This window comes from Phascolarctos cinereus, unplaced genomic scaffold, assembly GCF_003287225.1.
Source record: "Phascolarctos cinereus isolate Bilbo 61053 unplaced genomic scaffold, phaCin_HiC Scaffold_4;HRSCAF=312, whole genome shotgun sequence".
In the NCBI taxonomy this organism is placed as follows: Eukaryota; Metazoa; Chordata; class Mammalia; order Diprotodontia; family Phascolarctidae; genus Phascolarctos; species Phascolarctos cinereus.
The window spans coordinates 17,736,373-17,750,942 of record NW_027555847.1 but is presented as its reverse complement, the minus strand read 5'-3'; the positions used below and the strand labels follow the sequence as shown (position 1 = coordinate 17,750,942).

Sequence of the window (14,570 nt, the reverse complement as noted above, 5' to 3'; positions counted from 1 at the left end):
GTCTGGGTTTTAGCTTCCTCAGCTATAAAATGAGGGGCTGGACCAGATGGCCTTCGAGGTCGCTTTCAGCTCTGTCTGTGATCCTGTGGATACATTTTGAGGGTGAGGGCTATGAATTGAGCTTTCTGGGGACACGAACTTGGGATATTTTTTCGGATCAGGCCTAGGGATATTTTATCTGTTGCAATCTAGCATGTTCAGAGGTAATGACTTGGCATTTTACAATGCCCAGTTAGCATGCCTTTAAAAATGGAAAATCCCTTGTTTATCAAGGATTGTATTATTTCATGAGTTAAATTCTCAGGTATTGGGAAGGCAGCTTATTGAGTGACTGATTTTTTTTTTAATCTTTGCTCTTTCTCTGGATTCAAGGGTCCAAATCACAGAACTTCTTGTGGAATTCTCTTATTGATGGACTCACCGGGAACGTCAAGGAAAAGCCAAAGCCAACGATCGTTCATGATCCTCGGGCACCAGAAGAAATCTTAGCTGATGAACTGCCCCAACTGGACAGCCCTGAGGCCTTAGTGAAGACATCTTTCAGGTTTGGTGGATTGTGGAACCTTTCTTCTCTGGTTGGTTGATAATGGTATTATTCTTGATCAGATCAGCAAACTGTTTCTTCTTAAGTTCATCTTTTTGTGTTAACTGAACATTGGTTGAGGATGGAAGTTTATGGTCAATAGCAGTCTGATACCTGGCTTGATTTTCTTAGGTTTTGTGAAAATATCATTGGTATTTAACTGGTTGATGGCGTTTGGTATTGGTACTCAGTTGGTATGGTTATTTAGAGATTACATTTAATTAGTCATGATATTGGTATTAATTTGGTGTTGCTATTTTCTTGGCATTGTTTTTTAAATGGTGGTTGTATTTGGTTGGTGTGGACATTTAATTAGCAGTTGTAATTAATTGAGAGACAGCATAGTGGAAGCTGACAGAAACTGGAATCGAGAGATCTGGCTTCAGGTTCTGGAGTGACCTGGGGCCAGTTCCAGGCAAATCTGTAGGACTGTATTTTGCAGAATAGCTGCTGATCTGCACAGATAAAATTCATTTCCTTATCTGGGAATCTTCCTATGCTTCCTGTGAGCCCAAAACCCCCAGAAAGGTTTGTATTGGTGTTTAGTTGCTGTTGGTACTTAACTGACAGCTGTGTGTAATCAGTGCTGTTATTTAACAAGGTTGTATTTAATTGGCATTGGTATTATACTGATGGTGGTGTCTAATCAGTTTTGGTATTTGACTGGTGGTGGTATTTAGCATTGGTACTCAGGGTTGGCATTTGATTGACACGATTTTTCTCATTGGTGTTTGATTGGCTTTGACATTTGATTGGTCATAGTATTTAAATTGAGGTCGTTATTGAATGCTGTGGAAAAGGGTTCACTTGAGCATCCAATCTGAATTGGCCAAATGAGTGTTTTGGTTGCAAAGGTAGATGATATACTTGTTCTATATAGAGAAAAAATGTGTGTTTTACAGCCTTTGCTCTATCCTTTACACTTTATCCTTTACTCTACTCTTGTACCTTTAAAAGGAATGCTCCTAGGATCAAACAAGTAGTATGAGCAGAATTTCCCGCCTAAATTCAAATGTGAATCTTCCTACTTTGTTTGGCAATGATCTATTTACTTCACCAACATTAAGTATTTATTCTTGCACCTTCCTGTTTAAACATGTATTTTTAGTTTTCTGCCTTCCTCCCCTTTCCTATTTATCCTTTGATTAAATAAAAATTAACCTTAGAGTATTTTACTTAGCTGGATCATGTGAAATGAAATGTTTGTCTTGGCCTCTTTGGCCCAAAGTTTGTCTGCTTACAGTCCTTATCACTGGTCTTATCTGTTCTTGGCTCTGTCTCAGAACTCTCAATACAGGATTCCTCGCTGCTTCCATTCTATCAGCCTAGATTTATTATGCTGTTCTGAGTGTGTTGTGGTACATTGGCTTCCATGTATTTTATGTATTTTGTAGTTACTTTGGATGGAATTTCCCTTCATGTTATACCCTCCAAGTTTTTGTTATTGCTTTATAGAAATGCTAACCATTTTTTTGTGGGGTGTTCAGTTACTTTACAGAAGCTATTCATCATTTTAAGTAAGCGATTTGATGGTTTTCCAGAGGTAGTCTAAATAAACCATCATGTTATCTGTAAATAGAGATAATTTAGATTTATTTGCTCATGTTTTTGTCTTTAATTTCTTTCTTTTGTCTTATTGCTAATTCTTCTACTTCTAGAACTATGTCAAAAATAGAGGTAGGGATTGGATATCTTTATTTTACCTCTGTCTTTATGGGGAAGCTTTTAGGATTTCTCCATTAGAATAGTGTTAGCATTTGGTTATATATGTTTCTTTATTACATAAAAGATGATCCTTTTGTGCTCATGCTTTTTTTTTTAAACCACAAAGGAATATTGTATTTCATGGAAGGCTTTTCTATGTCTAATTTGATATAATCTTGTGGTTTTCTTTTGTTTTTAATATGATTAATAATGCTAGTTGTCTTCTAATGTTGAATCCTTATATCCCTTATATGAATATAGCTTAATCACACTGAATAATTTCATAATATATTGCAGTAATCTTTTTCCTGGGCTTTTATTAAAAACTTTTGCCCTAATATTAATGAGTGATATTGGTCTATAATGCTTCTCTTTCATCTTTTCCTGGTTTAGGATTAGGACCATATTTGTCTCATAAAAGGAATTCGATAGAGTGCTTTCTTTCTCAATTTTGGGAACAATTTTTGTTCTATGAATATTAATTGCTTTTTAAAAATTTGAGAGAATTCACTTTTAAATACCCCAAGGTTGAACAGGAATCTTTTTGCAGATAGTCTCAGAAGGATTTAAAAAAAGATGTTTTGGCCCACTTCATTTATTTATTGGGATTTTAAAAAATCCCATCTTAGTAAACATTAAATAAAATGAGCATTTCTATTGTACATAGTGAAATGTACTAAAATCAGGATTATATATGAAAATGAATATTGTATACAGCTTGCTTTTCTTTTAAAATACATAATAAAATTAACATATAACTTTTAAAGCGTTCATGTTCATCTATTCTGGCCTAATTTCTGTTCTCTTCTGACTATTGAAAATTTCTTAAATTAAATCTTTGCTTTCTTTTCTTTCTTGTCCTTTTTTTGGTCTACTTTAGCCCCAGCCCCATTGTCCCTCTCACTACCTTCCCCTCTCCCTGCAATACAGAAAAAAACAAACTCTTGTAAAAAACTTGAATAATCAAGCAAAATAAAAAGTATTCCCACACTGCCCCCATCTGAAAATGTCTCATTCTGCATCTTAAGTTCATTACCTCTTTGTAGTCTGTTCCATCATCAGTCCTCTGGAATTGTGCTTAGTTTTTGCATTGATCAGAGCTGTAGAGTCTTTCAAAGTTGTTTTCCCTCACGATGTTGGTGTTATTGTATATATTGTTCTTCTGGTTCTGTTTACTTCATTCTGCATCAGTTCATATAAGTCTTACCAAATTTCTCTGAAATTATTCTTTTTGTAATTTCTTATGGTACAATATTATACCATTACCCTCATAATTTTTTTCGATTGATAGACACTCTTTGGTTTCCAATTCTTTGCCACTACAAAAACAGCTGCTCTGAATATTTTTTAATACATGGGTTTGTTCTTTTTTTCTTTTTTTTTTTTGATCTGTCTGTCATGCAGGCCTGTTAATGGTGTCATTTGGTAAAAAGATGTATATACTTTAATGGGTGTATAATTTTGGAAATTTATTTTCAGAATGACTGGACCAATTTTCAGATCTACCAATAGAATATTAGTATGCCTGCCTTTCCCCAGCCCCTCCAAAATTGTCATTTTCCCTTTTTGTTATCTCTGCCAATTTGATAGATATGAGGCGGAACCTCAGAGTTGATTTAGTCTGCATTTCTCTAATTGTTGGTGCTTTGGAGCATTATTTAATATGATTATTGATAACATAGACTTATTCCTTTGAAAACTGCCTGTTCGTATCCTTTGGCTATTTATCCATTGGGAAATGGCTCTTATTCTTATAAATTTGAATCAGCTTCCTATAGAGCTTGGATATGAGGTCTTCATCAGAGAAACTTGCTCCAAATATTTTTCACAGTTACTTGTTTCCTTTCTGATTTTAGCTGCACTGGTTTTGTTTGTGTGAAAATGTTTACATTTTCTATAACCAAAATCATCTAGTTTATCCTCTGTGACTCTCTCTGTCCCTTGTTTGATCATGTACCTCTCCCCAGTTTGGCCTTTCGGGCCGTGGTGTAAGACTTTTGTTTTCCCTGTCTACAATGTATGATAGGCCTGACCCTATTGCTTTAGCTTAACCACCAATTAACTCTGTAACTTTAGTCAGGTCGCCTTGCAGAGGCTTATAGCATCACAGCTCTAGAGCTGAAAGGTACTATATATACCAGGTCTTTTAACTCTCTTATTTTACAGATGAGAAAACTGAGGCTCAGAAAGAGGTGGTGGATTATTTAAGATCACACAGGTAGTAGTCTCTTCATATGGAAAACAAGTGAGTTGTACTAAATGATCTACAAATTCCCCTTTTCCTCTAAAATTATATGATTCTAGGGAGGTATTTTAGGTTAAATAATGACACAGAAAGGGTTGTGACTCCTGAAAGTTACCTGTAGCACTCTTATCGAGTTCTCTGTGTTTGCATGAAATCCTTTGTCTAGTGCTGAGTTCCTCTAAGGTCTGTTTTGTGTCTAGCTTTTGTATGTCTATCACCTTGCCCAGTGCCTGGCACATGGTAGGTACATAATAAATGTTTGTTGTATTGTATGACTTCTGTGGCCTTCTCCCAGCTCAATCTTCTTATTCTATAGAATAATAGAAGGAACTATTGAACCTTAATTGCAGTGAAATGATGCAGGAGAGGCTGGTTAATATCCTGACACTCAGAATTTACCACTAGGGGACTTAAGAGAACAATGCATAGTCTCCCTGAGCTTTTTCTAGCTGAAAGCTCTGAGTGTGTGTGTGTGTGTGTGTGTGTGTGTGTGTGTGTGTGTGCGTGTGTGTGTGTATTGGTGGTGGTGATGTACAAACATACAAATGGAAAAGAGCCTTCATTTCCAGCCTCAGCAGGGTACTGCCCACTGGGAACCTTGCCAACGAGGTATTAATGCTTCCAGGTCTGTGGCCAAGTTGGGGAGTGCCTTGGGAGTGGTCACTGGGTAGACTCATTTGGGGATGACCATCTGGTCCTGTTTTGGATACCTCATTTTCTATATTTAGCTGGCTAAAGCTTGTTTTCATTTTTTCTTTAACCAATCAAGCATATGGTGCATGTGTTAGGGCGAAGGGCACATTCTCTGGTTGCTTTGAAGCCCTTTGGAAGGCAGTATAGAGCAGTAGAAAGAGTATTGGTCCTGGAGTCAGGAAGACATTTTGGCATTTCACCTCTAATGCTTAGTAGCTATTTGTCCTTGGAGAAGCCAGTTAACCTCTCTAAGCCTCAGTTTACTCATCTATGAAATGTGTATAATGATAACTTTGTTGGCCCCAAGCCCTCTCCTTTTCTACTTGATTGGATCTAAGTGCATGGAGGCTAGTGTTAGGGAAGGGCACAGGTAGAGGACAGACTTGAGTGTGGGAGAGGCAGAATCGTTTAGTGGGATGGAAGTTGGCAGTAGAATAAAGAAGATCTCGGTTCTAGTCCTTCCTGGGGACTTGGCTGTGTGACCGAGAGCAAGTTACTCCCTCTGAATGGTCCAGGCAACTCTTTGAGCCTCTGAATTACGGAGAAGTTGCCTATCAACTGTAGTAGAAGATGCTTCTTACTGGGATTTCCTTACAGGGCTAGAAAGAGAAAAAATCCCCTTGGTACCTACATCACAGCATTGATGTGAGGCTCAGAGAGAGCAGCATATGAAGGGGAACCTCTTTATGAATCTTGAAAGAGCAATAGAAATGTTATTATTTATTATTGTTATTTTTATTATTATTACTGTATTCTTCTTGATGGCATTTACTTAAAAGCCTCTCTGGGCCAAGTTTCTAGCCTTTATCTTTGATGTTCTGTGCGGTGTTGAACAGGTGGCTACAGTAGCTGCTTTTAATAATAAAAGTCTGAGGAAGCTGCCTCTTGTCCTGTGGACTTATCAGAAGTATCCATGGTCCAACCCACAGAGCAGACAGGATGATGGGGATGATAGGAAGGTACCGCACGTAATTTAGATTTCTGTACTCCGTCTCTAAACTTTGAAAACGTTTTGTTCCATGTACCTGGAGAGTACGGGTATTTAGCTGATTACGTCTATTAAAACTGTGATTCCCAAGTCTTTATGGATCTTTGTTACATCTGGGTAGTTGTGGGAAATAGTTTGGCTGGTGAAAACATGACTGGTTCCTATACAATTTATTTGTAATTATTGCTTAAGAACTCCAGGGTATTTTGAAGGCTGGATTTGTAATTTGGGGATGTGTCCTTGTTAGTTCATGAAACACAGCAAGCTTCTGATGGGTAATTACAACCACTAAATAAATCGTGGCTGCTAGGTATTTTGGAGGCACTAAATACTAGCAGTCTGCGGTGATACATTGGAGAGAGTTTCTATCATTTACTTTTATAATATCTGCACTGACCATCAGGGCAACCAGGTGATGCAGCTGATAGAGTGCCAGACCTGGAGTCAGGAAGTGTTCAGTTCATTTGTTTTTCAGTTGTGTCCAACTCTTTGCGCCCCATTTGAGGTTTTTCTTGGCAGAGATAGTGGAGTGGTTTGACATTTTCTTCTCCAACTCATTTTATAGATGAGGAAACTGAGGCAAACAGAGTTAAGTGATTTGCCCAGGCTCTCACAGCTAAGGCTGGATTCAAACTCAGGAAGATGAGCATTCATGACTCCAGGCCCAGTACTCTATCCACTGTGCCACCTAGCTGCCCCAGAATCAAGACGACTTGAGTTCAGATCCCACCTCAGACACTTACTAGCTGTGTGACTCTGATCAGGTCACTTAACCCTGTTTGACTCAGTTTGCTCATCTATAAAATGATCTGGAGAAGAAAATGGTAAACCACTCCAGTGTCTGTGCTGGGAAAATGAAAATGGGGTCACGAAGAATAAGACTTAACTAAAATGACCGAAGAGCAAAAATACTGATCCTGAAGTCTGGACGTGTTTGGGGTGACTTGCATAATCTTTTGTGGTGATGACCCCAGTCCTGAATTACCAGAATAACCTATTTCTCCTTTCCATCAATCAATCAATCATTGGTTCAAAGCTTTTCTATTGATGTATCATCATCATCATCATCATCATCATCACATTGTTACAACATCCATGCAGTGCTCATGCTATATCCACTGATTTTTCAAAAGAGCAGAATTATCAAGGCCAGTGCATTGGCCCCCTGGAGTATGCACAACATCTTGAAGCTACAATGTAAGAGACCTAAGAATCTTCAAACCTCACATGGAAATAGAGGGAGCCATTTTAGGTTAGAGTGAGTGCGTGCTTAGAGGGAGAGACAGAGTAAGTGCTATAAGGCCAACAAAGGAGTTGGTCTGAGGTTCCCCGGCTGGGGCTGCTCCATACTTTGCATCCCATCTCCCATGCTTGTCGGAAATGGACCATATGGGAAGCTGCAGTTCTACACTCTGTGCAAGGATGAGAACAAATGTTTGACATTCCGGAGTGCTTGTATTTAAATACATTTCTTTACGGATGAGTGTTGTGCCATTCAAAACCGTCAACAATGCTTCCCATGTTCAAAACCTTATTGGGACTTACTTCTGTTTTTCAGAATTGTCTCTAGAACCTGCAATAGAGGCATAACTGGGGTGGGAGTGACTGGAATTTTGCCCTGGGTGCAAATATTTTGCACATGATCTTTTTCAGAAACAACTGGGCTTAGCACATTGTTAACAAGGCTTTTTGACTGAGCCTGTGATTTAATCAGTGTAGGGAGCTCCTGGTGTGGAATTCCCTCTATTAAATGCAAATTGGCATCTGCTGCAACTTAAGAGTTTTAGAGAGTTGCCAGGGGCATGAAAAGATTAAGGGACTTGCTCAGGGTCTCACAGCCAGCATGTGTCAGAGCAGGACTTGAACCCATATCTTCTAGATTCTGAGGCTAACTGTATTATGCCATGCTGTCTTTCAATAGGTAGCAAGAACAACTACTTAAAACTGAAATCTTTGAAATCAGAGACATTGTCAGTAGCAATGACTATGCAAACCCCTGTGGTACTCAATCCCTTTCTTGCTCAACTGAATTTGTCTTAATTACTTGTATTAAATTAACAGTATGATTCTGAAGTTAGAGAATGTATTCCTCTAGCCCACAGACTGTGATGGCTGCACCTGAGGGCATTTTGGAAATCCTTTCTACGAATATCATTCTGTCTCTTGGTCTTTTCCCTTCTGTAAGAAGTTTGTTGCTGTCACCAGGATTTTCAGAACTCTTAGGGGTTAATTAGCATACAAGGGACAAAAGGAAAGGCTTAAAGACTTTGAACCTAGACATCAATTACCTTAACCTGAGGTTCCTGAAATAGGATTTGAAGGACAGAACTGGCTATTACCAGGAAACCACCATCATCCCCTGAGGGCCAAGGATCATGGAGACCCACCTAACAACCTCAGCTGCAGTTGCCTTTCAAGTTCGTAAACCATGCTCCCTGCCTCATCTCACCCCATCTCATTGGTCCCTGGCTTGTCAAGATGCTTCATTGCCTGGGCATCAAAGGCATTCATCTGTAATGGCCAGGAAGGGAAAGGGGCCTCAGGCATTTCTCTTTTCCAAGAGGAATAGGAGCTTGGCGACATAGCTGAGCCTTCAAATGAGCAAGGCACTGCTACTGTAGCTGATGGAAACCTGTACCTGTATGATCTTGCAGAAGAAACTCAATCTCTCTGTGCCTTAGTTTCTTCACATGTAAAATGATGGGATTGGATTACATGGCCTCTGAGGTCATGGATCAAGGATCCTATGAAGTTACTTAATCTTTCCATGCCTCCATCTGTCAAATGGGGGGCTTAGACTGTCTGGTCCCAAAGGTCCCTTTGAGCTCTAGATACATGATCCTATCATCTTTGAAGATTCCTACCTCCCAAACCTTTCTAGAATCATCAGTAAAACAGGGCTGGAAAATAGAAGATTTTCACCTAAAGCACAAAAATAGAAAATTCCAGACAGTTGGGCCTGTTTGCCATGAGGCACAGGAGCTCGTCAAGAGACTATTAGCATAAAGGCTACCTCTGCATGAAGGAGACTCCTTCATCTCTCTGTTGTTGTTCAGTTGTGTCCTATTCTTTGTGACCCCATTTGGGGTTTTCTTGGCCAAGATGCTGGAGTTGGTTTGTCATTTTTCTTCTTCTGCTCATTTTACAGATGAGGAAACTGAGGCAAACAGGGTTCTGTGACTTGCTCAGGGTCACACAGCTAGTAAGCATCTGAGGCCAAATTTTAACTGAGGTCTTCCTGATTCCAGGCCCAGCACTCTATCCACTATCACCGGCCTTCCTTGTTACCTCTTTCATTAGGCAGCTCTGCCCCATTCTTGGCTGCTGTCCATTATCAAGCTTGTTTTACATTTCTGTGCTGGATCCTGACCTTTACCTCTAGTCCTACTTTCCCTTCCATTATATCCTTGATGTTCCTTTTACTAAGGTGGGTCCTCACCACCGCCTCCTACTTCCCACTGCACTGTCCATCCTTGGTATTTTCTAAGATACATCCATGAAGTGAATGTGCATGGGGGCTGTCTGCAATTGATGAATGCTAATATCCTCAAGCTAAAGAATATTGTTTACTCAAGCTTTGAGATTCCTCAACTCAATTGCTCCCGACTCCCTTACATTTTAGGCACCCCCCATACTCACCTCCCCCAGACCTTACCAATCACATAATGCAGCTACAACCTCAAGAAATGCTACTGACTGACCTTGAACTTGGAAATTCTCTTCCGTGGAAGCAGAAGAGGTTGTTCTTCCTCCATTCTCACGTTCTTATTCCCTTTGATCTTCTACCTTCTTCTTATCCTGGCTTTCTGTCCCTCAATCTGCTCTTGGCTTTCAGACCATAAAAGTATTGCCATCTGACCTGCCAATATATCCTGAGGACCCCTGGGCCTTGCCAATCGTCCTTCAGGGGAACCCTTTTATATGTGTCGCCTCCTCCTTTTCGAATGCGAGCTTCTTCTGAGCTACGATTGCTTCACTTTTCTATTTGTATCTTCAATGCTTAACACTGTGCTTTGCACATAATAAGCACTTAATAAATGGGATTTCTTTCATTTCCTTCCTTCCTTCCTTCCTTCCTTCCTTCCTTCCTTCCTTCCTTCCTTCCTTCCTTCCTTCCTTCCTTCCTTCTTTCCTTTTCATGCCTACCCAACCTCATCCCCAGGGTCAGTCATTTCAATGACAGGCACCTTGGACCGGTCACCCAGACTACATCTCTGTCCTACTCTTATGAGTAGCCATGAAGCTATGCCAATTCCATCCATTCTAAATGTTTGCTGCCTAACCTCAGCTGGCCTCTCACTACCACTTGGCAATCCTGGTACTGATTACTCATCAGTTCTCTAATGCAGTCACTACAGTGTCCCTGTCAAACCTCTCCCTTAGTAAATGACCTTGGCTTTATCTTTTCTGAAAAGTTGAGGTTATGTGACTTCAGTTTCTTCATTTTTCTTATGCCTCATCCTGCTTCTGCTCCCCCTGACATTTTTTTCCTTTATTTTGTTCACTGGACAAGCATTTATTAAGCAGCTGCTATGTCTAGATGCTGTACTAGGGGCTGGAGAGTCCCTGCCCACAAGGAGCTTATATTCCTTTAGGGGAAGGCACCAAGAATAGAAGTAAATAAATAAATACAAAAGGTAATCCAAAGCAATATGACAGAGGTCTAGAATAGCTGAAACATCCTGAAAGGTCTTATTTTGGGAGGTGGCATCTGAGCTGGTACTTGGAGGGAGCAGGGCATTCTAAGAAGTGGAGATGAGGAGAGCCCAGGGAGCAGCCTAAAAAGCCTGGATGGAGGAATGAATTAATGAAAAATCATTAATTATGCATTTACTGTGTGCCAAGTACTGGCATTACAAATGGAAAAGCAAGCCAGTCCCTGCTTTGAGGGAGCTCACACTCTAATTGAGGGAGACAACATTCAAAAGAAAGTTCATGGGGGGGGGCAGGTAGAAAGACCCAGAGGTGCTAGCCTGGAGGTGAAACAAAAGGGGCTCTTCCAGCTGAGGCTGGTTCCTTCCCTCGGGCTTGATTTCATCCCCATCTGTTTCCTTCAGGAATTCACCATGTCATTATGCTTTTCACTCCTCCATCTTCAGTCTCTCCACTAGCGCTTACTTCTTTATGCCTATAACCATTCTTTGATAAACCCTGTCCTAAATGCTGCTACTTCTCCCAGTTTTACTATCCCTTCAATCGACTGGTCCACCTCTTCCCTCTCCCTGTCATCGCCAAACTTCTTGAACAAGATGTGTCTATGCTTGTCTCCCTTCCCTTCCTTCGTACTCAGTGTTCAATCATAATGACGCCAGCAATAACTCAAATACAGCAAATTTGAAATACAATGGGAACAGAAATATTTCAAACAGAAATATAGCATTTAACATCTTATAAAGTGCTTTTCGATGCAGCAACCTCATCAGGGGGCCGGGTAAACATTCTCATCCCCATTTTGCAGATGGAAAAACCAAAGTTCAGAGACTTTCCCATGAGTTTTGGAGCTTGGATTCCAACCCAGTCTTTCCAAGGAAGTCCAAGGCCAATCCCTTTCTTCCACTGTTGCCTCCCTTCCCCTGATGATCTGGTTTCCATCACTCAACAAATATTTACAAAGAGCCCACTATGTGCCAGGCACCGTCCTCACCATCTAATGAAATTTCTTTCCCTTAGGTCCCTGGTGGCCAGGAATTTTTAAATGAATGGCCTTTTCTCAGTCTTGATTCTCGAGAATTTGATGCTGTGGAGCGCACCATCCTCTTTAGTAGTCTTTCCATGGCCTACAGGAGGGCTTACAATGCTCTCCTGGTATAACTTTTTTCCTCTCAAATAAATGTCTTCCTAGTTAGCCCTCTTCTCTCCACTCTTTTCCTCATCTGTAAAATGAGCTGGAGAAGGAAATGGAAACCCCTCCAGTGCCTCTGTCAAGAAAACCCCAAAGGGAGTCATGGAGAGTCAGATATGTCTGAAATGACTAAACGTGAACACCCTGATGAATTCATCAATTCTCCAGGCTTCGTCTTTATGTGGATGATTCCTATCTCCATTCTCCAGCCCTGACCTCTCTCTAGTTTTGCATTTTCAAGTGCATACTAAACATCTTCATGTTAAATGTCCTACCCCAAGTTCAGCAGGCCTGAAATAGCACCCATCACCTTTCTCCTTAAACCTGCTCCTCCTCCTCACTTCCCTACCTTTGTCACTGGCACCAGCACCCTCCCAACACTCAGGCCTGCCGCTTCTCAGTCATCCGTGAGTCTCCCCTGTCATCTGTCCTGTACATCAATCAGTTATTTAGCCCTATTGACTGAACCTTTACAATGCCAATCAACTAAGAAGCATTTACTTAGAGCTAAGTATTTGCTAGGAGCTGGAGATATAAAGGCAAAAATGAAGTGATCCCTGCCCTCAAGGAGCTTCTAGTCTAATGGGAGATACAGCATATGCATATATAGTTTTCTTGTGAATAGAGATTTCTTTGTCTTTGTATGCCTCATACCTAGCATTGTGTCTGGTAGTAATAGGATCTTAGATACTTATCGATTGAATACATACCATTACTGATGAACACATACCATTAGTTCACCTTGGGGAGGGCAAGTATACATCCTCCGTGTGTGTGTGTGTGTGTGTGTGTGTGTGTGTGTGTACAAAAAAAATGAATGGGGATTTCATTGGTGTAGGGACCTCCCAGGGGAGGAAACTCTATCAATGCAGATCAGCACCTTTATTGCAAATTATAGTTTTAGAGCATTGTCTAGAGAACTGACAAGTTAAGTGACTTGCCAAGAATCTTGCTGCCAGTATTTGTCAGAGGCTGGACTTGAACCCAGGTCTTCCTAGTGCTGAGGTTGACTCCCTAGTCCTTATGCCATGCTGTGTCTCAGCATCCAAAACAAATATGAACAAAAGTAAGTTTGAGGTAAATTCTCTCATATCTCAACTCCTACCGAATCCCTAATGTGGGCCCTCATTACTTCTACTGGAACTTTTGTATCTACTTCATAACTAATTCCCCTGCCTTTATTCTCTCCCCACTTCTAGATTTAGAGTCAGAAAGGCTTGGGTTCAAATATCACCTCAGACATTTACTAGCTATGTGACCAAGGGCAAGTCCCTTAACTTTTCTGAGCCCCAGTTTTCTTATCTGTAAAATGAGAATGATAATGGCACCTATCTCCCAGGGTTGTGAGGGTCAAATGAGGCAAAGTTTGGCAAATGCTTGGTAAACCTGAAAACACTTCATAAATGGCAGCTGTTGTTATTATCCTGGGACCCTACCTGATCTCAAGAATCCTCCTAGTTCTAAGAACCTAAGATCAGAGAGTCATTTTCATCTTACCTCTATAGCATCATTTGAATCCTGTAAGTCTGAAAATTCTCAGAGTCAACAGGTTGGGATAATTTGGTATTTGGAAGAAGAGGAGCTCCCCCGTACGAGACCATCTCTGGTGTTTCAATTAGCTTCTCTCTCTACTTAGAGTTGATTTATTTGAATAAGTCTTTCCAAGCCCCATACACAGCTTGCAAAGAATATGATTCCTGATCACAGAGATATAGTGAGCTAATAGCCATAGTGAGAAAAAGAAAAAGATTAAGTCCTTTTCAGATCCCAAGCAACAGATTGCATTTTCCAGGCAGATCGGAGTGGTTAAATTACTCTCTCATGTCATTTCTTGGCAGTCATCTCATCCACCAGGGCTGTTGCCCAAATGCCAGTTTCTGACTTGATTACTTTCAGGAAATGAACAATCCCATCTTGATAGGACAGTATGAAGTCACCTGACCCTTGAACGATACCTAGGTTAGATTTCCAGATCAGCTCGTGGGAAGCGTGAACGTGGTCTAGTCCCAAATCCCATCCCAACCTGAGAATCATGCTTTAGCCGAAGCCTGTTCCCTGGTTCCAGTTTTCCTTTGTTACTATAATTCAGAAGCAGACCAGTATACAAGAAGGTGCCTTGACAAGGGCACCCATATCACTAAGGCTGCCTGTAGCCAGCCTATAGCAGCAGAGCTAGCAAAGGCATCCGACCTGGTGTTCTCAAACTAGCCAAGATGTTGTGTTTGTGCTGAAAGAGGGCAAGAGAATCATGGCAGGGGATAATATCCACAAGTGGTGGTGGAGGGACCAAGGAAGGCCCATTGCAGGCGGTGGTACTTGTGATAAACCTTGAAGGGGGTGCTGACTTCCAAGAATGAGAGGCGGTGAGACAGAGCATTCCAGACATTGGGACAACAGCCAGGTCATATGAGTGTTGGTTGAAGGAACTGAATCTACTAAGTCTGGAACAGAGAAGACTTGTAGGGAGGGGAAGCAAGTGTTTGAAGGCTGTCATTTGGATGAAGGATTTGACCTG

The 14,570-nt window shown here is 40.8% G+C and overlaps 1 protein-coding gene across 3 annotated transcripts in view; it reads left to right on the top strand.

Moving 5' to 3' along the window:
• Nucleotides 1-14,570, top strand: part of PDE1C (phosphodiesterase 1C) — a 443,465-nt gene that overhangs the window by 96,357 nt on the left and 332,538 nt on the right. For all 3 annotated transcript variants that reach the window (XM_078152096.1, XM_020968958.2, XM_020968961.2), the window contains exon 3: nt 373-544. In XM_078152096.1, the coding sequence (XP_078008222.1) occupies nt 373-544 (172 nt within the window). The remainder of the gene's footprint in view (nt 1-372; nt 545-14,570) is intronic.